Here is a 23,103-nt window from a genome sequence, read left to right as displayed (position 1 = left end):
CCTTGATTGTTCTGCTTTTTCAAAAGAACAAACATTTCATTTCATCTGTTCCTTTGGCTCTCAGCTCCTTCTGCAGAGTGCTCTGCATTTTCCAGCCGTGGCTGCACATTTTAAAGCAGAGGAACAGATTTAGGAAACGCCATTAATTGTTCTGAAGGCCTGTGGAGCCCCCGGTGCAGAGGTGCCTTCAGCACAGCTCCCTCTGTGTCTGCTGCTCTGCAGGAATTGCTGGTGTCTCACTGCCATCTGTTGTCAGCTCCATGGAACAAAAACCTGCTCCAGTGGGGTTTTTTTTTTCCAGGGGTTAAACATTTCCATAGGAATTCAATTCCAAGAAAACATAAATACTTGCAGGGTGAAAATCGGCAAAATGAAAGGCAGGAGGTCAGTGTTGAACTTCCCTTTAACAGGGGACAGCAGGAATGTCCCGTGGATGGACAGACCTGAGAGAGGGAAGCACAGAAGATTCCTGAAGGCAGAGTGGGAATTGTTATCTGCCCTTCCCATGACCACAATCCCACATTTTAAATGGCAAAACCTCAGTGAAATTAAAAACGTTCATTTACCCAAATTCCTTCCTCCATTAATCCCTCTGGAAGCTGAGGTTGGCCGTGGATCTCCTTTTTCTGTTCTCCACATGCAGGTAGCTCAAGAAACGTGGAAACAGGGAAAACCAACAGTTTAGGTGTGCAGGCACTGGAAGAGGTGTCTCAGGAATGCCTCCTGCTCCACGTGCCCATGGATCCATCCAGCAAAATGCTCATTCAAATACCAGCATTCTTATCTCTCTCACACCCTTCTGCTGCCTTTTGCTTCCTCAGGACACTGCCTGGATATTGCAGTGCTGAGAGTGGGAACTCCCCTGGAATGCCAGGAAAAGTGTCACCAAAACCTCCTGGTGTGGCTGCTCTGAGCTGCCACAGGAGGGAGAGGAGGGTCACCAGCATCCAGCAAGCTGGGTGGGAGAGGCCAGGAAGGACTGGCGTGTCCCAGGAGAGGGAATCATCTGCTGCACAGCATTTGTAGCCTTTCCCAGCTTTTATTTCAGCGCTGTTTGGAGTGGGGAAGTTTATGAGCCCAGAGGCTTCGGCTGCAAGAGGAGTTTCATTTTTCAAGCAGCACATAAAAGTGTCTTTGTGAGGATCATAAAGAGCTGGTTGGGGTGAGAGCTCAGCAGATACTCGGTGTGAATCATCGTTCTGTCTGTTTCTGTTTGTTTTTAACAGAATTGGTCCCCTCCAGGCTGCGAGAAGCTTGGGAAGTGCCTGAAAGCACCAGAATCGGATCCTAAGAAATGCTCTTGGCCTCACTGATGGCTGCAGCCCTCCAGAGCTACCCAGAGGCAGCTGGACATGCCATTTCCAGTGCCTGCTCCTGCTGGCACTCCTGTTTACACAGGAAGGGTGTGATGTGTGCGTGATATCATCACTTGCTCTTCCAAAAGGGACAGTGTTTATATTCCTCGTGCTCAGGGTTCAGCCTCTACTCCTCTCTTCCCCCAGTTCTTTCCCTAAATGGTAACTCCAGTGAGGACTGGGTCAGCTGTGAAATCTTTCTGGACAGCCACGACTCTGCCATCAGCTCCAAAATGCTGTGGATCACTGCTGCTCCTTCCACCCAGCCTTGCTCACTGGGGTGCCCCAGCAGGAGCCACGGGACAGGTCAGGAAACTCGGAGCTGCCAGAGAGCCCTGCCCAAACTGCCCATGTTTTGTTTGCCTGTAGCTTGTTGTTTTAACATTTGATTCCCATTGTGAACTCTGCACATCAGCTTGTTTTTCCTTTCTCCCCAAATCTGTGAGCTCTGGGTGCAAACCAGGGATCCCTCCTGCTCACAGCTGAGGGGTTTGGAACTGAGGAGAATGCCCTGAATTCCTTCCATGTGTAGCTGCAAACATTCCCTAGGTCGTGGTTTAAGGAAAGGTGGGGATTGTCCTCAGGTAAGTGTTGGATTGGGGTTACAGCCCCTGCCAGTGCCTGAAGGGGCTCCAGGAGAGCTGGAGAGGGACTTTGGGAAAGGGCCTGGAGTGCCAGGACACAGGGAATGGCTTCCACTGCCCAAGGGCAGGGAGAGATGGGATATTGGAGAGGAATTCTTCCTTGTAGGAGTGCTGAGGCCATGGCACAGGTTCCCAGAGCAGCTGAGGCTGCCCCTGGATCCCTGGAAGTGTCCAAGGCCAGCTTGGGCAGGGCTTGGGGCAGCCTGGGACAGTGGAAGTGGGATTGCACTGGATGAGCTTCCAGGTCTTTTCCAGCCCAGACCATTCCAGGATTCTATTGCCAATGTTGGTGCAGGACATTTGTGGGGAGCTGGGGGTCAGGTGTTCATTTTGGGGCTTTCCTTAATTTCCAAAAATCTGGGCCTAAGGCTGGGCCAAGCCACACTTCCCATCTCGTGCTCTGGGCCCAGCCAAGTGCAGGCTCAGAAATGCCCCTTTGGCATCAGCCCTTAACTCCTGACCCCGTTTCCAGCCACTCTCCGAGGAATTCTCCTTGTGCAAACCTTCCCCAGCCTGTCTGTAGCTCTCCTTTAGCCAGAGTTCCTGGGGAACACAGAGCCTCTGCTCAATCCTGCAGGGCAGATCCCTGCTCTGCCTTGGAGCCTGTTCCACACCCTTCCCTGTCTCCAATAAACCTGGCTGCAGCAAAACCAGCCTCCTCTGGGCCTTCAGGGCAGCAGCTGAGCGTGTTTGGGTTCAGACTGAGAGAGGGGAAGCTTAGGTTGGATGTAAGGAAGGAATTGTTCCCTGTGAGGGTGGGGAGGCCCTGGCACAGGGTGCCCAGAGAGGCTTGGAGCAGCCTGGGATAGTGGAAGGTGTCCCTGCCCATGGCAGCTGGAGCAGGATGAGTTTTTAGATCCCTTCCCACCCAAACCATTCCATGATTCTCCATTTGTCCCACCACCAGCTCTGCTTCCACCCCTCCAGTGTTTTCCACAGTACACGTGCCCTGTCTGTGTGATGTTGTGCTGCCTTAGGAAAATCCAGTGCTCTGTACCTGGGAACAGCTCAAATTCCTCCCCAGCTAAGCTTGGGGCTGCTTGAGAGCTCTGCTCTGGTGCTCTCAGCTGCTTGTCCCACCCTCCTGTAATCCCAAACACTCCCATTCCCCCATCCCATGGTTTATGTACCTGTAATCCCCTCCACGGGAATTCTGGTGTGTGTCTGCTGAAGCTGGATAATCCCATTAAACTGGAATGAGATCAGCACTTGGGTCAGCTCTTGCTGTTGCACCTCTCAGAAATCCCAGCCAGCGTTTCAGGGATCCCTGCACATCTGCAAGTGACATTTGTTTATAGCCCACATTTCTTAGGATGTTCCTAATCCTCCTTCAAGTGTATCACTGCATTTCCAGCTCATCCATAACATTCCTCCTTGTTTGGACACAGCTCAAGGCTTGGGAGATGTGGCCAGCAGCTCCCTCAGGGTGAGCTCAGGGAGCAGTTGTGGGTCTGTCAGCACAGGAGACCAGATAAAACCAGGAATTCCCAATTTGCTGGGGCTGCTCCACCTGTGCTTTAGGGCTTCTCCATGCCCAGAGGAAGGAATGGAGCTGGGGAGGGGCTGAGGGAGCTGGGAAGGGGCTCAGCCTGGAGAAAAGGAGGCTCAGGGGGGAGCTGGTGGCTCTGCACAGCTCCTGCCAGGAGGGGACAGAGTCTAGAACAGGGACAGGAGGAGAGTTGTGCCAGGGGAGGGTCAGGTTGAATATCAGGGAATTTTCTTCATGGAAAGGGTGAAAAGCATTGGCACAGGGTGATATGCCCACCCCTGGAAATGTTGAAAACCACGAGGATGTGGCCCTGGGGTGGCCGTGGTGGTGCTGCTGAGGGCTGGACTCGATGATCTCCAAGGTGTTTTCCTGTGAGAACCCCGGGATTGATTCAGGGGCCTCGTGTGGTGGTAAAGTCTCTCCTCCAACCTGTGCTTCCAAAGAAAAACTCTGCAGCCTCTTGTTGTTGGGTTTCAAGTCAGTTTATTGCAAGTTATCTAAAAGATTTTCTTCTGGGGCTGCTGTGGTTTGCTCACAGCTCAGGCAGAGGCACACACACACTCCTGACACCCTCACTGCCTGCTGTCTTCTTCTCTCCCCACCCAGGGCTGCTGCTATCTTTTATATGATATATTACATATTACATATTTACAGATTTTCCCCAATACCTACTACCTATGTTACAATGTGCTTTTCTACTCTAAACCAATCTGTGAGTGCCAACATCACCAAGAACATGGAGGCAAGGAAGAAGAAGGAGGAAGAACAGGATCAGGCCCACTTTCCTCCATCTTAGAACCTCTGACCCCCCTGTACAAAGTAAAACCCCCTGTACAGGTGTTAAAACCCCCCTGTACAATACTAAAAAATTTTCCCCTCTAATTTGTAATTACTTTTACTACACCATCGAACCATCTGTGACCACTTGTTCCACCTTCAAAGCTGGTAACTCATTCCATGGCTCAAACCCAAGATCACAGCTGTTTCCAGCTGCTTGCCAGGGTCTAAAATGCTTCTGACCAAGGCCTGGAACCTCTGAAAATGTCTGAGGGACATTTTGAGTTCTGGGATTTTCCAAGCTCGGTGACTTTGATTCCACAGCTCTGTGACTGGGACTGTCAGAGCCCTGCAGAACTTGTAAAACTTTTACACTGTAAAACGTGTAAAACTCCACCAGAGGAGGGAGTCCATGGCTGCAGCTCCCTGGCAATCCTGGCAGCCCTCAGAGCTTGTGAGCTAACAGCACTTGGTGAGTTTTGTGCTCCCCCAGGATCAGAGCTGGGCCCTGGCCTGGCCACGCTGCTCAGCCCCCAGGATTTGCTCTGACACCTCCTCCTGTCCCTGCCTGCTGCTGTTCTCATCTCTTCTCTTTCACAGCTGCCCTTTGGAAGATCCTGCTTTGCCCCTGGAACTTGCTCTGAGCAGCCTCGGGGTTTGTCCCCCCTCCCAGCACAGCAAACCCTCATTCCTCATTCCTGGAGTACTCTCAGGACACAGATCCTGGAGGGAAATTTTGCACTTGAAAGCAAGTAAGTGAAGCCATGACGTGTCTGTTTAGAATAAAAGGACACGTAGCAGATAATAAATAATCAGGGTTTAACGTGACAAAGCTTCTGCTTTAAATTTAAATAGGAATAGTTGTTTTACAGCTGGATAATAGGAGGAATTTTAAATGAATGCCTTTCCTAAAATTGTACAGATTTAAAAGTTGTGAGGTGAAGAACTAATGAGGAAAAATAAACTAATTGATCAGCAATGCAGTCTGTGACTTCACCTGTAAGCCAAGGGAGTAACGCCTTGCTTTGGGGCACTGTCCCAGATCCGCCCCTGGATCATGGGACTGACTGACTGGGCTTAAAAATAACTTGGTTTGTTTTCCTGGAATTATTTTTACCACGGATCAATCTCCCAGCCCACACGGTGCAGTTCAGAGGCTGGGGGGAACCAGGGCCAGCACAGGGGTGGGGATGGTGCCTGCAGCCCCCACTGCCCACTTGGGCCACATCTGCCCTTAAAAACCATCCTTAAAACCCACCCTGAGCTCTGGCCTGAAGCTGCCCAGCTCGGGAACTGGGGCAGGAGTGGGGCTGGAGGATTTCCTGCCCGCTCAGGCTCCTGCAGCAGCCAAACTGGTCTGCTGGTGGCTCCTGTTCTCAAGCTAGGAGACAGAGATGCCAAAGGAATGTTGGAGTTTAGGGCTGTGATGCTCCTTTCTCTGTGTTTATTATGCTGAATGCTAAAAGCTCAATATCTTCCTGGCCTAAGAGTCCGAAGAATTTCTTTCTTGTCTTTAATTTCCAATTAGCTGAGCCTCTCAAGCCTCCCAGCTCTGCCCCTGAGGCTCTGTTATCATCCCACCCTCTGTGCAGAGGAGCTTCTGAAATGGATGGAACTAATAATCCTGGAAGAACTCCGGCTGCTGTTCCAGGCTCTGGCTGCAGCAGTGGAGCCTTGATTTCAAATCCTGTAGCGACAAATGGATTATTTCAGTGGCAAATTGGTCCCTGGGGATCAACAATTTGGGGAGCTGAATGCTGGAACTGGGAAGCAGCAGATCGATTCCCAACACGTGGAGCCAAGGTGAATGCCCTGCAAACTGCCCTGAGAGCAGCAGTGAGGAGAACACAGCCCTGCCTGGCTGAGGGGAGCCTGGGGAATGTGCCAAAGGGAAAATCAGGAGCTCTGGAACAAGGGAAGTGAGGGACAGTCCCATGGATTTGCTGGTAAAACCTGGGGGCTGTTGTGGGGCAGTGGGATTTGACTAAAAGAAGTGGAACTGATATCTCCAAGAAGGAGGCTGTGGGACTTGGGACAGCAGTGGCAGTGGCATTTCCATACCTGTCACCTCCAGCCCTTCCCAGACATCACGGACAGCATCCCAAAATTCCTGCTTTCACATAAAGGTCTCCTCAAGGTTGGGGACTCATTATTTTCCCCAGTGACAACAGCTTTGAAATAACCCCATGAAAGAATTCCAGAATGAGGAAGGACCCGTGGAAGGTGAGAACTGAATGGAGTTTGTGAGGGAGGAAGGTTTGGGGTGCTGGGAGGTGAATTTTGGCTGCAGAGCCCCCAGCAGCCTCTGGAGCACAGCCAGCAGAGAAATCCCTCCCCAGGGATCCTGCCCTTGTCCTCAGCACTGGGAAACTTGACAAACTAAACACACTTTTATTCTCTTAAGAGTTCCTTTGCTTGTTCAGCTTCCAAATAGCTGTTCTGCAGTTCGAATGGCCTGTTTTCCATCTCTCCTAGCAGTTAGAATACTTGGAAATCGACTTTTCCTTTTGTTTTCTGGTAGCACTGGATGTTTTTCTATGTTATCAGGAGGCGACACTGTGGTGCCCCTTGAATTAAACTGTCAAATTTTAAGAACAGCTGTAAGGGAAGAACTGAAATCCCATTTTAGGTTCTTTTCTCCTTTGGAAAATGGCTATTTGAAACACCAAGGCTCCATTTGCCTGTTTTCTTTATATCCCCTTCCACCGTTTAAAGTTTTGTTGTTGCTTGCAGTCTAGTTGGGATTATATAAATCCTAAATAAAGGTGGATCCGTAGCCAGAAGCTTTTGGTCTTTTAGGAGGGAATAAAAACCTCTGCCTTCCAGCTTCTGCAGAGAGGCAGTCTGGCAGCTCTGGGGGCCTTTGTCCCTCTTGGAGTCCCTTAACACCCTCTGGGTGACAGGAGCTTGGGAGCACAATTCCAGCTGAAAGGGAGAGCAGATAAAAGGCAGCAGCGAGGAGGAATGCCAGCCAAATCCATTCCTGCTGGATCAGACACAAAGCCAGGCTGGCCAGGGCAGGGAGAGGAGTTCTGTGTCTTCTCCAAGGGCCTGATCCAACCTGTGCAGCGGGCAGGGAGGCACAGCTGGATCACTTTTCCCTCTTTTAGGGGGACAAAACCAGGTCCGAGGCTTCCATCCCAAGCCCAGGGATCTGGCTGGGGAGCTGCATTCTTCTGGTGTTGAAATAAGATATTTCACATTTGTTGGGTTGGTTTTTTTTTGTTGGTTTTTTGGGGTTTTTTTTAAAGGGTTTAAAGTGCATGAGTTTCCTCAGCTGAGACTGAAACGAAACATTCCAGTGGATTTGCAGGGAAATTTTTGTGCTTGTTTTCCCTCTTGCAAGGGGGATGTTGAAATTTGGGGCATTTTGTTCCACTTCACACTGAAGTGTTAAAATCCTGAACAAACAGAAACTTCCAGGCTCAGCACAGCTCTTTAATTGCCCGGTTAAGCTGATTAAAATTAGTTCCCAAGCTTTTGTATTCCCAGTTCCTCTGCTCCCCGGCTCATAACACCTCTCCTATCAGGATCTAAAAGTACTTTTAAATCACTGATGGCCTCGGTGTCCAGAAAAGAGGCAAAGCCAGCGTTCCCTGGGGCAATTCCTGGTGATAATTCCTTTGCCAGGCACAGAGCAGCTCGAAGCCACGAGCGGATGTGGAGTCACCTCCCGGTGATATTCCAGAGCCCTTTGACATCACATTTGGAAAGGGGTCCTAGGAAAGTTCTTTGCAGATGGAAATTGCAGTAGGAGTCAGCAGGGTTGTTTGAAAGGTGGAACAATCGCAGGGAAAACTGATTTCCTTGGGGTGTTCCAGTCCAGTCTGTGCCGGTGGGTGCAGCTGGAATCTTTGGAGATGGGGGTAAATGAGGAGTTCAGACAGGAATCTCAGGAATGTTGTCTTTTAACCGCGATTTCTGGCAGCTGCTCACTGCAGGTCCAGTTTGGTGTATCCTTTGTGCCCTTCCCGGCAGAACTGATGGGGACAGAGCTGATCCCACATCCCAGGAGGAGGAGAGATCCCTGGCTGTGGGGTGGAGCAGTGGGGGCACTCAGCAGCTCATCCTGCTGAAGGTTTGGTGAGGGGCTTGGGAACCTCACTCAGCCTCCAGGAACACTCGGTGGGACCGTGGGGGGGTCACAAACAGGACAGGGGTGACACAGACCCCCTGTTCCGGCCCCTCCGTTAGTGAGAGGCAGCAGCAGAGCTGCCTGGCTGGCTGAAAAGATCCTTTTTCCCAGGAAATAAGCTCCTGCTTATTTATTTCCACGAGTAGGCAGATAAATTCCATCAGCAATTCCATCTGCCAGGAAGAAGAGGAGTTGCTGGAGCAGCTCCTTGTCCAGTGCTGTGCTTGTAAGGTCATCAGAGGAAGGATCCAGCCCAGGCAGGAGAGCCTGGCTCCACTGGCTCCCTGTCCTCCCTCCCTCCCTCCCTCCTTGCTTCCCTGGATCAGCTGCCCCAGAGGATCCTTCTGGTGCCAAAGAGATGATCTGAGTGCAGGGAAAATCTTACTTTGTGGGGGAATGGTTGGGAAGGGAGCACGGGCTGTCTCTGGCAGCAGAGGGAGTTAACCTTAACCGGAGCTGGGGTTGTGCAGCCTGGGGAAGGGGAGGCTCCAGGGGGACCTGAGGGCTCTGAGAGAGCTGGAGAGGGACTGGGGACAAGGAACAGGGTGAGGGGGAATGACTTCCCCAGAGGGCAGGGTTAGATGGGATATTAGGGAGAAATTCCTCCTGTGAGGATGGGCAGGCCCTGGCACAGGTGCCCAGAGCAGCTGTGGCTGCCCATGGCAGTGCCCAAGGCCAGGCTGGAAGGAGCTTGGAGCACCTTGGGCTAGTGGAAGGTGTCCCTGCCATGGCAGGGGCTCTCCAGAGGGTGTGGGTGACGTTTTCCTGGTCACAGCTCTCAGCAGCAAACGCTGAGCTCAGCCAGGGCTGTTACAGCTCCAACCACTTCTGCTTTCCACAGCGAGCTGTGCCTGGCCGGGTTTGGAGCAGATCCAAGGTGGATTTGCTAATGGAACAGGAGAACTGAACTCATTTGGTGGATTTTGCACGGCCAAACAACATTGACCAGCAGGAGATGGGAGCTGTGCGAGCTCCCTGCCCTGCCCAGGGCTCGGTGCCACCAGGAGCTGTTAGTCCGGACCTGGGGCTGTGTTATTGTCCCTGATCCCAACCAACGGGTTTAACAAACACAGAATGACTCCAGGAGTTCACACGAGGTGATGAGGGATGGGAAAGCAGGAAACAGTGAAGTCTGAGGAGTTTGCTGTCTGTGGAAGGCTGGCAGGGTGATGGAAATGAAACCCCCAGGCAGGGAGCTCCTTTCTGGGGCTGGGGCCAGGCAGGGACATCCAGCTGCACACGGAGCAGGTACCTGTGAGCTCTTCAGAGGGGAGCCTGGGGCTGTGCCAGGGCTCCATGGCCCTGGGAACTGCAGCTCCACGTGCCAAGGTGCCAGGGCTCCATATCCCTGGGAATTGCATCTCCACGTGCCAAGGTGCCAGGGCTCCATGCCCCTGGGAACTGCAGCTCCACGTGCCAAGGTGCCAGAGCTCCATGTCCCTGGGAATTGCAGCTCAGTGTCCCTGGGAATTGCAGCTCCATGTGCCAAGGTGCCAGGGCTCCATGCCTCTGGGAACTGCAGCTCCACGTGCCAAGGTGCCAGGGCTCCATGTCCCTGGGAACTGCAGCTGCATGCACCAGGGTTATCAGAGCTCCATGCACACAGGGATTTGGGCTCTGTTTACAGTGTCAGGCCTCCACACACCGAGGGTATCAGTGCCTCATGTCCTGGGGTACCACACCTTCATGTGGGGCTGGGGGCTCTGGGATAATCCATGTCTGGGGTATCAGACCTCTGTACACCGGGAATTTGGGACACCAGAGCTCTGTGTGCCTGGGGGGCAATGCTCCGTGCTTCAGCATCCCAGAGCTCCGAATATGGGGGCCTGGGGCTCCAGTGGCCTGGGATACCGGAGCCCCAAATACTGAGGGGATTGGGGCTCAACGCTCCGGGGTACCGGAGTGCCAAATACTGGGGGGACTGATGCTCAATGTCCCAGGGTACCTGAACTCCAAATACTGAGGGGACTGGGGCTCAATGTCCAGGATAAGGGAGCTCCATATCCCGGGGTACCGGAGCTCCAAACACCGGGGCACTGGGGCTCAACGCTCCAGGCTACCGGAGGTCCAAACACCGGGGGGACTGAAGCTAAACGCTCCGGGGTACCGGAGCTCCAAACACCGGGGGGATTGATGCTCAATGCCCCAGGGTACTGGAGCTCCAAACACCAGGGGGAATGATGCTCAATGTTCCGGGGTACCAGAGCTCCAAACACCGGGGGGACTGATGCTCAATGCTCCAGGATAAGGGAGCTCCACATCCCGGGGTACCGGAGCTCCAAACACCGATGGACTGATGCTCAACGCTCCGGGATACCGGAGGTCCAAACACCGGGGGGACAGAAGCTAAACGCTCTGGGATACTGCAGCTCCAAACACCGGGGGTAAGGATGCTCAATGTTCCAGGATACCGGGGCTCCACAACCCGGGGTACCAGAGCTCCAAATACCGGGGGATTGATGCTCAATGCCCCAAGGTACCGGAGCTCCAAACACCGGGGGACGGATGCTCAATGTTCCGGGATACCGGAGCTCCAAACACCGGGGGACGGATGCTCAATGTTCCGGGATACCGGAGCTCCAAACACCGGGGGATTGATGCTCAACACTCCGGGATAATGGAGGTCCATATCTCGGGGTACCGGAGCTCCAAACACCGGGGAACTGATGCTAAACGCTCCGGGATACCAGAGCTCCAAACACGGGGGGCACGGATGCTCCACACCCCGAGGCGCCTCATCCGCACGTCCCCCGAGCAGCGCCGCCGCACGCCCGGTGCCCGCCCGGTGCGGAGCCGCCCGGTGCCGCCCGGTGCCGCCCTACCGGTGCCGCCCCGGCGGGCGGAGCCGCCCCGCCCCGCCCCGCCCGGCCCTACCGGGGCTGCGGCGGCTGCGCACGGCGGGGCCGCCATGAGCGACGGGCGGCTGCGGGCGGTGCGCGACCGCGTCCGCTCCTTCCCGGACTTCCCGCAGCCCGGCGTGCTGTTCCGGTGCGGCGGGACCGGCACCGGCACGGGAGCGGGAGCGGGGAGGGAGCCAGAGCCGGGCTTGGGACCAGGGATGGGGATGGCAGCAGGGCTGGAGCCGGGCCGGGGACTCGCTGCCCATCCCTGGCCCCGGCAGCACCGGGCAGGAGCCTCCCCTGGGCTCCGGAACCTCCCCCGGGCTCAGGAGCCTCCCCTGGGCTCCAGAACCTTCCCCAGGTTCTGGAGCCTCCCCCGGGTTCGAAAGCTTCTCGTTCTGGAGCCTTCCCTGGGTTCTGGAGCCTTCCCTGGGTTCTGGAGCCTTCCCTGGGTTCAGGAGCCTTCCCTGGGCTCAGGAACCTTCCTTGGGTTCTGGAGCCTTCCCCGGGTTCTGGAGCCTTCCCCGGGTTCTGGAGCCTTCCCTGGGCTCAGGAACCTTCCCTGGGCTCGGGAGCCTTCCCCAGGCTCTGGAGCTTCCCCAGGTTCGGGAGCTTTCCCCGGGTTCAGGAACCTTCCCCAGGCTCAGGAGCCTTCCCCGGGTTTGGGAACCTTCCCTGGATTTGGGAGCTTTCCCCAGGTTCGGGAACCTTCCCTGGGCTCAGGAGCTTCCCCTGGGCTCCGGAACCTTCTCCAGGCTCAGGAGCCTTCCCCGGGTTTGGGAACCTTCCCCGGGCTCAGGAACCTTCCCTGGGTTCTGGAGCCTTCCCTGGGCTCAGGAACCTTCCTTGGGTTCTGGAGCCTTTCCCAGATTCTTGAGCCTCCCCTGGGTTCGGGACCCTCCCCTGGGTTCGGGACCCTCCCCTGGGTTCGGGACCCTCCCCTGGGTTTGGGACCCTCCCCTGGGTTTGGGACCCTCCCCTGGGTTTAGGATCTCCCCGTTTCCAGAGCAGCCCCACAGGTTTCCCTCATGCCCTGCCCTCCCTCATTGCAGCGACATCAGCCCCTTGCTGAAGGATCCTGTGGCCTTCAGGACTTTGATTGATCTTCTGGAGGATCATGTGAGGGCGTCTTTCCCTAAAATCGACTTTGTTGTGGGTGAGTGTTGGTTGGACATCCCCGAGGCCAGGGTAGAGCCGGGGTGTGGGAAGTTTGGGGTGGCCCTGGGGGAATGTTGTAGCCCTTGGACACGAAAATCACCTGAAAGTTGGTAACACCAGGACAGTTTCTACCCTTGGCCTCCTCCCGTGAGTTTCTGAAATGCTGCTGTGGGATGTGCCAGTTCCACAATTCACTGTCAGAAAGGAGGGGGCACCCAAAGCCTGCTGTGCCCACAGTGTCCCCAGGGCAGGCAGGCCCTGTCCCTGCTGCTTTTCCTCAGGGAGCCTTTCCAGGCCAGCACAAAGCTCCTCAATGGCCAGAGCAGCTCAGCTCACCTGGCAGGGTGCTGAGGAGGGCACTGCTTGGGCTGGCCCACAGCCAAAGGGGCACAGACCAAACCTGGCCCAGGTGTGATAAGGGGAGTCTGCCCGCAGGTGCAGAGCTCCTGCTTGCGTGGCAGGACTGATACCAGGGCCCTGCTGCCTTTATCTCTAAGGAAAAGGGTCAGAGGGGAGGGAAACGGGCTCCTGGGGCCAGCAGCAGCACGTCTGGGTGAGAACGGGAGTGTGGGCTGTGTTTTCTACCTTCAGATGTGACTTGAAGAGCAAATTGCTTTTAGAATGGGAGGATTAAACCGAGGGGCTGTGCCCAGACCCTCCCCCAGTGAAACGATTCTGACAAGAGGAAAAGGCCTCAAGTTGCACCTGGGGGGGGTTAGGTTGGATATGAGGGAAAATTAATTCACTGAGAGGGTGATCGGGTATCAGAACAGGCTGCCCGGGGCAGTGGTGGAGTCACCGTTCCAAAAAATACATGGATGTGGCACTTGGGGACGTGGCTCAGTGCTGCAGATGGATGGGCTTGATGGTCTTGGAGGCCTTTTCCAAGGTGAGTGATTCCTGGTTCCTGCTGTGCCCCCAGGCCTGGACTCCCGTGGGTTCCTGATCGGGACCCTGCTGGCGCAGAGGTTGGGGATCGGCTTCGTGCCCGTGCGGAAAAAGGGGAAACTGCCCGGTGCCACCGAGTCCATCTCCTACAGCCTGGAGTACGGCAGGGTGAGCCCTGGGGGCGGCAGGGGCTGCGGCTGGGGGGCTAAAACCCCTGGGGAGGGGGTCCCAGCCGGGTTCTGCTGCCGTGGAGAACCTGGCACAAGCCCCGGGAGGTGCCAGGTTCGTGCCTGCGGGTGATGTTGGGTGCTGTGCCGCGGTTCTCCTCGGGGCTGGTGCTCGGGCTGGGTGCTAAATGGCTTTCTTTGGCTTGAATTCAGGGGCACAGCCACGGAGAGTGTCCCCCAGCGTGGCAGTCAGTGCTGTAAGTCAGAGCAGCCCCACATGGCTTCCCCCATCCTGCCCCGTGCCCCTGCTGCGAGCATCACCCTGCTGAGCCTTGCCCCGTGCTGCTCCTGCTGGAACTAACAGCCCCAGAGCCCCCAGAGCCAGGCCTGAGCCACGAGGATTTGGGCCAACCGAGCTGGTGTGGCACATCCAGACAGGTGCCAGCTTGGATCTGGCTCTGGGCAGAGCTCCTCGGTGTGTGATGAGAGATTTTCCTCGCTGTGAGGATCGCAGCGAGATTTTCCTCGCTGGAGAAATTCCACCATAACTCACAGGATGAGAGTTCAGGAGCTTGGCGTGCCACAGCAATCCCCTCCCTGCTCTGCGCTTCTGTGGCGTTCCCCTGTAGCTGGAATTTGTGGGGTTTTGGGATTTTAGGTGCTGAGTTTAGGCTGATGTCGCTGAGGACTTGAACCAGCAGCTCCACGAGGGGTTTCTCTCCAAGGCCAGACTAAAACAAAGCTGCTCTTTGCTCCCTGCAGGCCGAGCTGGAAATCCAGAGCGATGCTGTGGAAGCAGGACAGAAAGTGCTGATTGTGGATGACCTGCTGGCAACTGGAGGTGAGGGAAGCACGTGTGACACCCGTGTGTTTTGGATAAATCCCACCCAGTCCCACCCTGCCGTGGGCAGGGACACCTCCTGCTAGCCCAGGTTGCACCAAGTCCTGTCCAGCCTGGCTTTGGGCACAGCCTGGCAGCACAGGGGTGGCTGTGGGGCTGGAGCTGCCCCAGGAGTGAGGATGTTTTGCTCCCCTCCACAGGTACCATGCGTGCTGCCTGCGAGCTGCTGAAGAGGCTGAAGGCTGAAGTCCTGGGGTGCCTGGTGATCATAGAGCTGAAAGCCCTGAAAGGGTCAGAAAAGCTGAATTCCATCCCTTTCTACTCCCTGCTGCAGTATGACTGAGGAGCAGCAGGGAGGAGGGAGCACTGGGAACAAATCTGGGGCTTTTTGTAGTGACTCTGGATGTCACAGGGGGGTGGGCAAGGGGGTTAAACACAGCATGGCCAGATGCTCTTCAATCCTATATTTCCCAGGCACCGTGTTGAGTGTAATGATCCCTTTTTGGAGTTCATCCTTTTAGAAAGAAGGAACAGGATGATTGACTGGGGGGGGGGAGGGAGACCAAGATGTATCTTCACCGAATCTGTGGTTTTTAGGAGACCAAAGTGATGACATTGCTGCTGAGGCAGGAGAGCTCTGACAGGGCACCAGCATTCCCTGGGCTGGGCCTGTCAGCCTCCAAGGAACCTGCTAAAAAATTCCCAAAGAAGCACAGGAGATGGGCAAAAAGCAATTATTTCTGCGAGGGATAAATCCTGCTGAATTTGACCTCGGGATGGGCTGGCTGCTCCGGGCTGTCACTCACCCCAGAACAAGTTGCTGTTAGACCAGGGCTGTGCTTGTTGAGGTGAATGAAGTGCCTGCTGTGTCCTTAGATCAGGATGGTGCTGGTGTGGGGTGAGCCCAGTCAGTGTTTTCCTTCCCTGGAGACCACAGGCACCTTTTGTTCAGCCAGAATTCCCCATCTCCTGCACCACAAGCCCCTCCTGTGCTGCTGCTTCCCCTCTGCTGGGCTGGTGGGGGCCATCAGGCTGCTTCCAGCTCAGAGCCTGCCCTCGGTGCCAGCTGAGGCCACAGCAGAGGTGTTGCAGTGCTCTCAGGTGTGGGAGGGGGGTTTGGAGATGCTTCTCCAGCACGGTTCAGTTTGGTCACAGCTAAACCCCTGTGTGCCAAACTTCCACAAGCCTGAAAACATCAGGGACTGTGTCCCTGGCCCAGCAGGGACTGGACTCACAGGTAAAATAAATATTGATGTATTTTTATATTTCCTAAGCTGTCTCAGAGCTGTTCTTGCTGTGAATGACCCTTGGGAGTGTCTCCCTGCAGCCCCAGGGGATCAGTGGGGCCAGGCTGTGGTGTGAGCTCTCCCTTATCCCCCAAATGCTAGGAGTTGTTTTTCAGGGAGCATTCAGGCACCTTTTCTTTCCTTGCACCCACCTCTGGCTGGAGAGGCTTGGTCAGCTCAGCTCCCCTTCCCCACCCAGCCCTTCCACTTGGAAGGAGCATTCCAGCTGATTTCCACCCTCTGTTTTATAAATTCCCTGGGGAACGACCCTGGGGCAGCAGCACCTCCCAGCCTTGGCACAGGAGAGGGTCCCTGCTGCGGGGGAGAGGGGAAAATCCATTCCAGCCCAGGAGCCGTGGAAAGCAGCTGCGAGCCGGGGAAGCAGCGTCAGCCCTGCCCGTGCCAGCAGGTGACATCAGGGAACGTGGGGACGCTGCCTTGGCCCTGCCTGGGCTGCCAGAGCCCCTGATGTCACCGGCTTGGAGAGGCCAGGCTGGGCAGGAGCAGCTCCCAGGTGGGAGAAGGGTTTTATCCCGGGGAGCAGAGCGGGAGCTTGATGGGATGTGAGTGTGGCTGCTGCTTCCAGCTGCTTTCCATCCTGCTCCTCACTGCAGCTCCTTTGCAGTCCTGCTCCTCACTCCAGCTCCTTTCCAGTCCTGCTCCTCATTCCAGCTCCTTTCCAGTCCTGCTCCTCACTGCAGCTCCTTTCCATCCTGCTCCTCACTCCAGCTCCTTTCCATCCTGCTCCTCATTCCAGCTCCTTCCCAGTCCTGCTCCTCACTCCAACTCCTTTCCAGTCCTGCTCCTCACTCCAGCATCTTTCCATCCTGCTCCTCACTCCAGCTCCTTTCCAGTCCTGCTCCCTCCCCGAGCACGGCTGAGAGCCCAGCCTCACCCAGGAGTCCCCCCAGCCTCACACCCAGCCCTGCACTGGGTTTAATCCCTTCTCCCTGGAAACAGGGCACGGCAGGAGCCGGGCAAGCACGGGCCTGGAGGAGGAGGAAGAGGAAGGCCTCGTGCTCCCACAGGAAATGCTGTGGGATCTCAGATGCTGCCAAGACCCCAGCCCAGCACCTAAGGTAGGGAGTCTGCCCAGGATGAAAGGATCGAGTGCTGTTCCCTGCAGGTCCCTGGTGTCCCCATCAGCAGTGTGAGGTGTGACACAGCCCTGGGCAGCTCCCACCCCTGCCCTGCCCTGCAGCCATCCTCACCCTTTGTCCCTCTTCCCAAGCCACTTGGGCCAAGTGGCTTTGGGATTTCCCCTGGGAGAGAAAACCCCGTCAGCCCTGCCTGCCCCAGCCCCATCTACAAAAGCTGCATTCAGCTCCCTGCAAACCCACGCTCACTTTTTCCAGTGAGTCTTTCTCCAGGAGCTGGATGAGGAGCCAGCCCTTCCCGGCGCCAATTGCCATGGAGAACCACGAGACAGGCAGCGAGAAGAGCGCTGGGTTAACACAAGTCAACTATATTTAAAACATTTAATACAAATCTGTTTTGACAAGTCCTGTAGTTGTTTCCAGCGAGGACTGCAAGATGCGTTTTCCCTCCCTTAAAAACAGAACGAGGCCAGAAGCTCCAGAAACACCAATTTGTGACTTTTTCTCTCACTCCTTCCTGCCTGTCACCCTCTCTGCCTTCACCCCACCAGGACCCAGTTAACGGAAGAAACCTCTGAAATTGGACCTTCAGGAGACCCCTCATGCACTGAACCTTCAGGAGAACCAGGAAAGGGAAAAGGTTCCTCGGGTTAGGGTCACTTTCATCATCACCCCAGGACACCGGATTGCTCAAGGACACGGGGACCTACAACCCTCACAGCTCCCACCACAGGAATTAGTTAAATTAGTTAAATTAAGGCATTTTGCCCTTTCTCAGCCACCCGAGGACGAGCCTCCCTCCAGCCCACCCCAGAACCCAGAGCGCTGTCGGGATTTGCCACATTTTGAGGAGATTGCAGAGAAAAACCCCAACCCCGGAGGGGCTCAGAGGGCTCCGGCCTCCTTGGCCGCCTTGTTGAGCCTCTCGGTGACCAGGCCCAGGTCCTTCTCCTTGTCCAGCTTGACGTAGGTGTCCGTCCTGAGGGTGTGGATGCCCACCCAGTCGGGCAGCAGCTCCGCGAAGAGCCGCACGTGTTTCTCCATCTCACCTGGGGACGGGAGCACAGCGGGGTCAGAGCTCGGGAACACCGGGATCAGAGCTCAGGCACACTGGGATTGGAGCTCGGGAACACTGGGATCAGAGCTTGGGGAGCACCGGGATCAGGAGCTTGGAACACCAGGATCAGAACTCAGGACACTGGGATCAGGAGCTCGGGAACACTGGGATCAGATCTCAGGGTCAGAGCTTGGGGACACTGGGGTCTGGAGCTCAGAGCACTCGGATCAGAGCTCGGGGGCACACCAGAGTCTGGAGCTCGGGAACACCAGGATCAGAGCTTAGGAACACACTGGGATCAGAGCTCGGGAGAACCCCTGGGATCAGAGCTCAGGCACACTGGGATTGGAGCTTGGGAACACTGGGATCAGAGCTCGGGAACACCCCAGGATCAGAGCTCTGGAGCACCCCGGGGATCAGAGCTTTGGAGCACTGGGGTCAGAGCTTGGGAACACTGGGATCAGAGCTCGGGAACACCCCAGGATCAGAGCTCTGGAGCACCCCGGGGATCAGAGCTTTGGAGCACTGGGGTCAGAGCTTGGGAACACTGGGATCAGAGCTCAGGAGCACCCCAGGATCAGAGCTCAGGATCAGAGCTCGGGAGCACCCTGGGGATCAGAGCTTAGGAGCACCCCAGGATATCAGAGCTCAGGAGCACCCTGGGGATCAGAGCTCAGCTTCCCGCAGCCCCCTCCTCCCGCAGAGACCCCCCAAACCCCCCAATCCCTACCGGGTGCCACCAGCTCGGGGCAGCTGTCGGCCAGGCGGGCGCAGAGCAGCTCCATGCTGAGCGCCGCCTTCTTCTCGGCCACGAAGACGCTGCGCAGGACGCGCGCCATGGCCGGCAGCCGCGCCAGCCGCGCATCCCGCTGCTCCTGCCGCGCGTCCCGCGTCAGCAGCGCCACCAACCGCGCCGCCTCCTTCGCCCGCACCTGCGGGACACCCACAGCACCCTCAGTGCCCGGGCTGGGTGTGGGCAGTGCCCCCAGCCCCACGGCACAGGATGGGGTTACTCACCCGCTCCAGCAGCCCCTGGGACACCCCTCTGAGCGCGCCGGAGGTGCTGGCAGGGGCCGGGGATTTGGGAAGCGCCGGTTCCCCCGCGCTGGTTTCGGCCGTTCTCAGCGCCAGGTTGGCAAGAGCTTTTTCCATCTGCTCATGTGGAAGAGGGAGGAGGAGTTGGGTTACGGTTCAAGCTGGAGGAAAGAGAAGTTTCCCCTCTGCCGCCCCCGCCGTCACCCGGCAGCCCAAGTGATCCTGGTGCATCCTGCCTGCACAGGGGAGTTTGGGGCGCTTCATGGGATTGTGGAATGCTCTGAGCGGGAAGGGATGTGGAAGCTCTTCTCATTTGCAGCCCCCTGCCCTGGGCAGGGACACCTTCTGCTAGCCCAGCTTTCTCCAAGCCCCATCCAACCTGCCCTTGGACACTTCCAGGGATGGCACAACCACAGCTTCTCTGGCCACCTGTGCCCGTAATTCCTTCCCACTATCCCACCTACCCCTGCCCTCTGGCAGTGGGAAGCCACCCACACCTTCCCAGAGGTGGCAGAGTCGGTGCCAGCCCCTGGCCCTGCCTCACCTTGGGGCTCAGCATGCCCCGGGCCGCGCTCAGCACCTCCTGCGCCGTGCTCAGCCTGTCCTCGTGCGGCGGCCGCGGCAGCTCCGCGGGGCTGATGTCCGGCACCTCGTCCACGTTGAAGCGGGGATGCCAGCGGGTCAGCTTCTCCTCTGGCACCACCATGGGAGGGCTGAGGGCAGCCAGGAATGCCTGGAGAGGGGTGAGAGCTGTGCCACGGCACCAGGAACGGAGAGGCAGCCGCTGCCCCGCGCTCCCAGCACGGTTTGGTGACACAGGGAGCCAATTCAGAGCCCACCTCCAGGAGGAACCTCCGTGTCCTTCAGCCTGGATGGCACCAGTGACAACCCCGGCCAGGTGCCCCTCACCTTGTGGTGCTCCCTGACGATGTTCACCAGGTTGCGGTGGAATTCCCTCCGGCGCTCCAGCAGCCGTGATGCCGACAGGTGCGGGCGCCCATCCACCTTCTCCTCTGCCAGGAGGGACACCAGTGTCACCCACACAAACCACGGAGGGACAGGATCACAGCCCTGCCACGGAGCTCAGTCGCTGCCTGGACACTGTCCCTCCTGTCCCAAAGTGTTTCCCACTTCCAACACGTTCAGAAGCTCCATTTAATGGACCAAGCAGACAGCATCCCTATGGATTCAGGGAGCAGCCAGCACTGAGCGTACCCCAGCTCTCAGGCACCCCAAAACCATCCATACCTTCCCCCAGGACTGGCTCCAGTGTCAGCTGGTACTCAGACTTCTTTCCACCGCTGCTGAGGGTGGGGATGTTCTTCTCCTGCCGCAGCCGGTACGAGTTGGGGTACACGGCCTTGATCTGCCCCAAATGCTGCTCCTCAAACTGCCTGTACAGCACCACAGAGGTTGGGGACCCCCAGAGCTTCAGCTGGGACCCCAAACCGGGCTGCTGGGACCCCAAACCGGGCCGACTCACCTGCGCATCATGTCCTGCACGCCCTGCTTGACCTTGGCGAAGGTGACGGTCTCGGCGCGGTTGAAGAGCATCCCGGCGATGGTGTCCACGCTGCGGAACATCTCTGCCAGCACCCTGAACTTGTAGGGCAGCGTCAGCCCCGGGGGCAGGTCCTGGGCCAGGCTGTGGAAGCGCTGGTAGGCCGGGGGCTGCTGGCTGTGGGGAAGGACAGGAGGGGCTCAGGGTGCTGACACAGCGCCCAGCTCCCACCCTCACCCCTTCTCTGAGGAGATATCGAGGTCACATCACTTGGGACATCGGTGTCACAGCGCTCAGAGCCCCCACACCCTCACAAAACCACTTCAGGGCCGTGGTAGTCTCCTCAAATCCCTCCTGCAGCTGCTCCTCACCCGGTGTGTCCCTGAGGATCTGCCACCCCGCTGTCCCCGGTGTCCCCGGTGTCCCCGGTGGCCGCTCTCCTCTGCCGGGCGCGCAGCTCCAGCTGCCGCACCCGCTCCAGGCGGCTCCGCAGCTCACCGCTGGTCCCGCTGGGGACAGAGGGGACCTGGCCCAGCACCTTCATCCTCTGCAGGCGGCCCTGCAGCTCGGCCACGTCCTCCTGGGCAGGGAGGGGACATGGGGTCAGAGCGGGACACGCGGCACCGAAGCCACCCGCGCCGGGATCAGCCCGTACCCGCTGCAGGCGCCGGGCCGGCCCCGTGTCCTGCCCACGGCCCGCGGGGGACACGGCCACGTCCTGTGACACGGGGGTTGGGGGTCCAGGAGTGGCCAGAGGCGAGGAGCTGGTGGCCTGCAAGAGAGAGGAGAGTCAGGGATTATCCGGATCCCTTCCCCTGTGCCCCCCAAAATCTCGCACTGGGAGGGGGGAGCCACAGAGGGGTCTGCAATAGGGGCAGTGGGGCTGAAGGGGGTGAGTTTTGGGGTTCGTGCACTTGGGGCAGGGTTAAGTCCCGGTGAGGGGGGGATTGTGAATGAGGAGAAGGGGAGGTAAGTTCGGGGGGTCCTGCACGGGGAAATGGGGTCCAGCACTGGCGGGGCTGTTGTTTTATGGCTCCACACGCACCCACTCACTGCCCCACGCCCTCATCCTCCCCCATCCCATTTCAGGGCCGCATCCCCGACCCCACCACCTCCCTACCGCTCCCGGAGACCCCGGCTCCGCATCCCGGGGCAGCTCCAGCCTCTTCCGCGCCGACTTTCCGCTCGGTTCCCCGAGCCGGGCCCCGAGCGGCGACTCCGCTTCCATGTCCCGGCGGCTCCGCTTCCTGCCCGCCATGCCCCGCAGCACCGGGCGGCCCCCGCGGGCCGGGGTGCGCGGCGAGCCGGGCAGCGGCGGCGAGCGGGCGCTGAGCCCCGCCGGGACACCATCCTCCTCCTCCTCCCGGTGCACCGGGGGAGCGGCGAGGGCGGCCTTGAGCGGGCGGCCGCCGCTGCGCTTGGCCGGGGCTCCGGGGGTCGCTTTTGTCTGGCTGAAGAAGTCGGTGAGGCGGAGCTGGGCCATGGCCGCGGTCTTGATCCTGATCCCGGTCCGGATCCCGGTCCCGGTCCTGGTCACGATCCCGGTCCGGATCCCGGTCCTGGTCACGATCCCGGTCACGATCCCGGATCCCGGTCACGATCCCGGTCCTGGTCCTGATCACGGTCCCGGTCCGGATCCCGGTTCTGGTCACGATCCCGGTCCCGATCTCCGTCCCGGTCCGGATCCCGGTCCCGGTTCCGGTTCCGGTCCCGGTCCCGGTCCCGGTCCCGTCCAGACCACGTGGGGCCGGTCCCGCGCGCTTCTCTCTTGGCGGGAGCCCGCGCGCCGAGGCCCCGCCCACCGGGGGGCGGGGCGCGGTCACGTGAGCGGGTTTGGCGCCACTCGGCTCTTAAAGGGGCCGCGGCCCGCGGAGCGCTGCTGCACGTGGGGGGACCCGGGGGGACCGGGGGGCTCCGGGGGGCTCCGGCCTCGCTGGGGCGGGGAGCAGCAGCAGCACTCCGGCTGGGCTAGTGGGGGAAAAGCCGGGAATTTCAATCCGGAATGCTGCTGGTGGTCCCCCGCAGTGGGGCCAAGCCCTGGAGACCCTCCGGGGTGCAGCCATAGGAACGAGGGGCTCCGGGAGCTCCTGCAGCGTCCCCCACCCGCTATTCCTGCCCCACGCCTGTCCCTGCGCCGCTGGCAGTGCCCGGAGCTGGGAGAAACCTCCTGCCCATCACTGCCAGGCACTCAGGCCGTGCCCGCAGCACTTTACTGAGTCTCCCCCATCCCTTGTAAAAGCTGAGCGAGGCTGGCAAAGTGCTCCGGGCAGGGCAGGGCTCTGGGGTGCCATTCCCGGTGCCCATTTGCTTCCACAGCCTCCGTTCCCCGCCTGCCTGCGGGTTTGCAGGGCTGGGGGGGAGCGAGAGGCTGCTGCGGGTACCTGCACCGCCTTTTCCTGGATCTTTCCTGGATCCCTGCTGGCTGGGGGGTGCCCCGAGGTGTTGGCAGGGGTAATTCCCATACCCAGGTCTCGTGGATGTGGTGTTAAGTTTTTAATTTACACCAGAATTGTGTTTCACTCACACCAGCAGCTCCCTCCGGATCCCAGCGGTGAGGGCGGATGCAGCTGAGTCCCCGTGATAAGGATGCCCCCACGAGGGGCTGTGCCCACCAAACCCATGGATACACACATTTGGGAGCCATCAGGCCCATCCTGGCTTGGGGGTTGTGCTGTGGGCACGGCTGCCTGGATGGCAGCACTTGGGCACGTTTGGGGTGGGGAGGAGAGGCCCTGGAATTCTGGAGGGAGCCCAGAGGAGAGTGGGGAGCAGTCCGGCGGTGTGCCAGCTGGATGCCAGTTTATTCACCGTGTTGGGAAAACAAGAAGTGCAG

At 58.1% G+C, this 23,103-nt stretch overlaps 3 protein-coding genes and 1 long non-coding RNA gene across 10 annotated transcripts in view; 3 read left to right on the top strand and 1 right to left on the bottom strand.

The window, feature by feature from the left end:
* The window catches only part of GALNS (galactosamine (N-acetyl)-6-sulfatase), a 45,563-nt gene extending 38,515 nt beyond the window's left edge, over positions 1-7,048 (top strand). For 2 of the 6 annotated variants that reach the window (XM_002192670.7, XM_041718547.2), the window contains one exon: positions 1,227-3,204. In XM_002192670.7, the coding sequence (XP_002192706.6) occupies positions 1,227-1,313 (87 nt within the window). In that variant the 3' untranslated portion in view covers positions 1,314-3,204. Of the gene's footprint in view, positions 1-1,226; positions 3,205-4,865; positions 5,245-5,793 lie in introns of those variants that run through there. The other 4 variants (XR_012057699.1, XM_072934229.1, XM_072934230.1 and 1 more) reach the window with 4 other exon arrangements.
* A 4,180-nt stretch (positions 7,049-11,228) lies between these two features.
* Positions 11,229-15,567, top strand: APRT (adenine phosphoribosyltransferase). Of its 2 annotated transcripts, NM_001245571.1 has the most exon segments (6): positions 11,300-11,388; positions 12,293-12,396; positions 13,321-13,454; positions 14,216-14,294; positions 14,495-14,991; positions 15,251-15,567. In NM_001245571.1, coding segments are annotated over 5 exon segments (540 nt in total). In that variant the 5' UTR covers positions 11,300-11,308; the 3' UTR covers positions 14,638-14,991; positions 15,251-15,567.
* A 1,004-nt stretch (positions 15,568-16,571) lies between these two features.
* On the top strand, positions 16,572-17,089 carry LOC121470586 (uncharacterized). Its single transcript, XR_005981653.2, has 2 exons — positions 16,572-16,659; positions 16,936-17,089. It is a non-coding gene; the product is annotated as an uncharacterized lncRNA (long non-coding RNA).
* On the bottom strand, positions 17,026-22,071 carry CDT1 (chromatin licensing and DNA replication factor 1). Its single transcript, XM_030282149.4, has 10 exons — positions 21,391-22,071; positions 20,926-21,042; positions 20,642-20,850; positions 20,253-20,447; positions 20,018-20,163; positions 19,679-19,782; positions 19,314-19,502; positions 18,752-18,886; positions 18,465-18,666; positions 17,026-17,726 (listed from the first exon to the last, which is right to left on the bottom strand). The coding sequence occupies exons 1-10, from the start codon at positions 21,751-21,753 to the stop codon at positions 17,563-17,565; spliced, it is 1,824 nt and encodes a 607-aa protein (XP_030138009.4). The 5' UTR covers positions 21,754-22,071; the 3' UTR covers positions 17,026-17,562.
* Between the last annotated feature and the right edge of the window lie 1,032 nt (positions 22,072-23,103).

The sequence above is a fragment of the Taeniopygia guttata genome, chromosome 11, assembly GCF_048771995.1.
Source record: "Taeniopygia guttata chromosome 11, bTaeGut7.mat, whole genome shotgun sequence".
In the NCBI taxonomy this organism is placed as follows: Eukaryota; Metazoa; Chordata; class Aves; order Passeriformes; family Estrildidae; genus Taeniopygia; species Taeniopygia guttata.
Note: the sequence above shows the minus strand (reverse complement) of the source record. Positions and strands in the feature narration are given on the sequence as shown.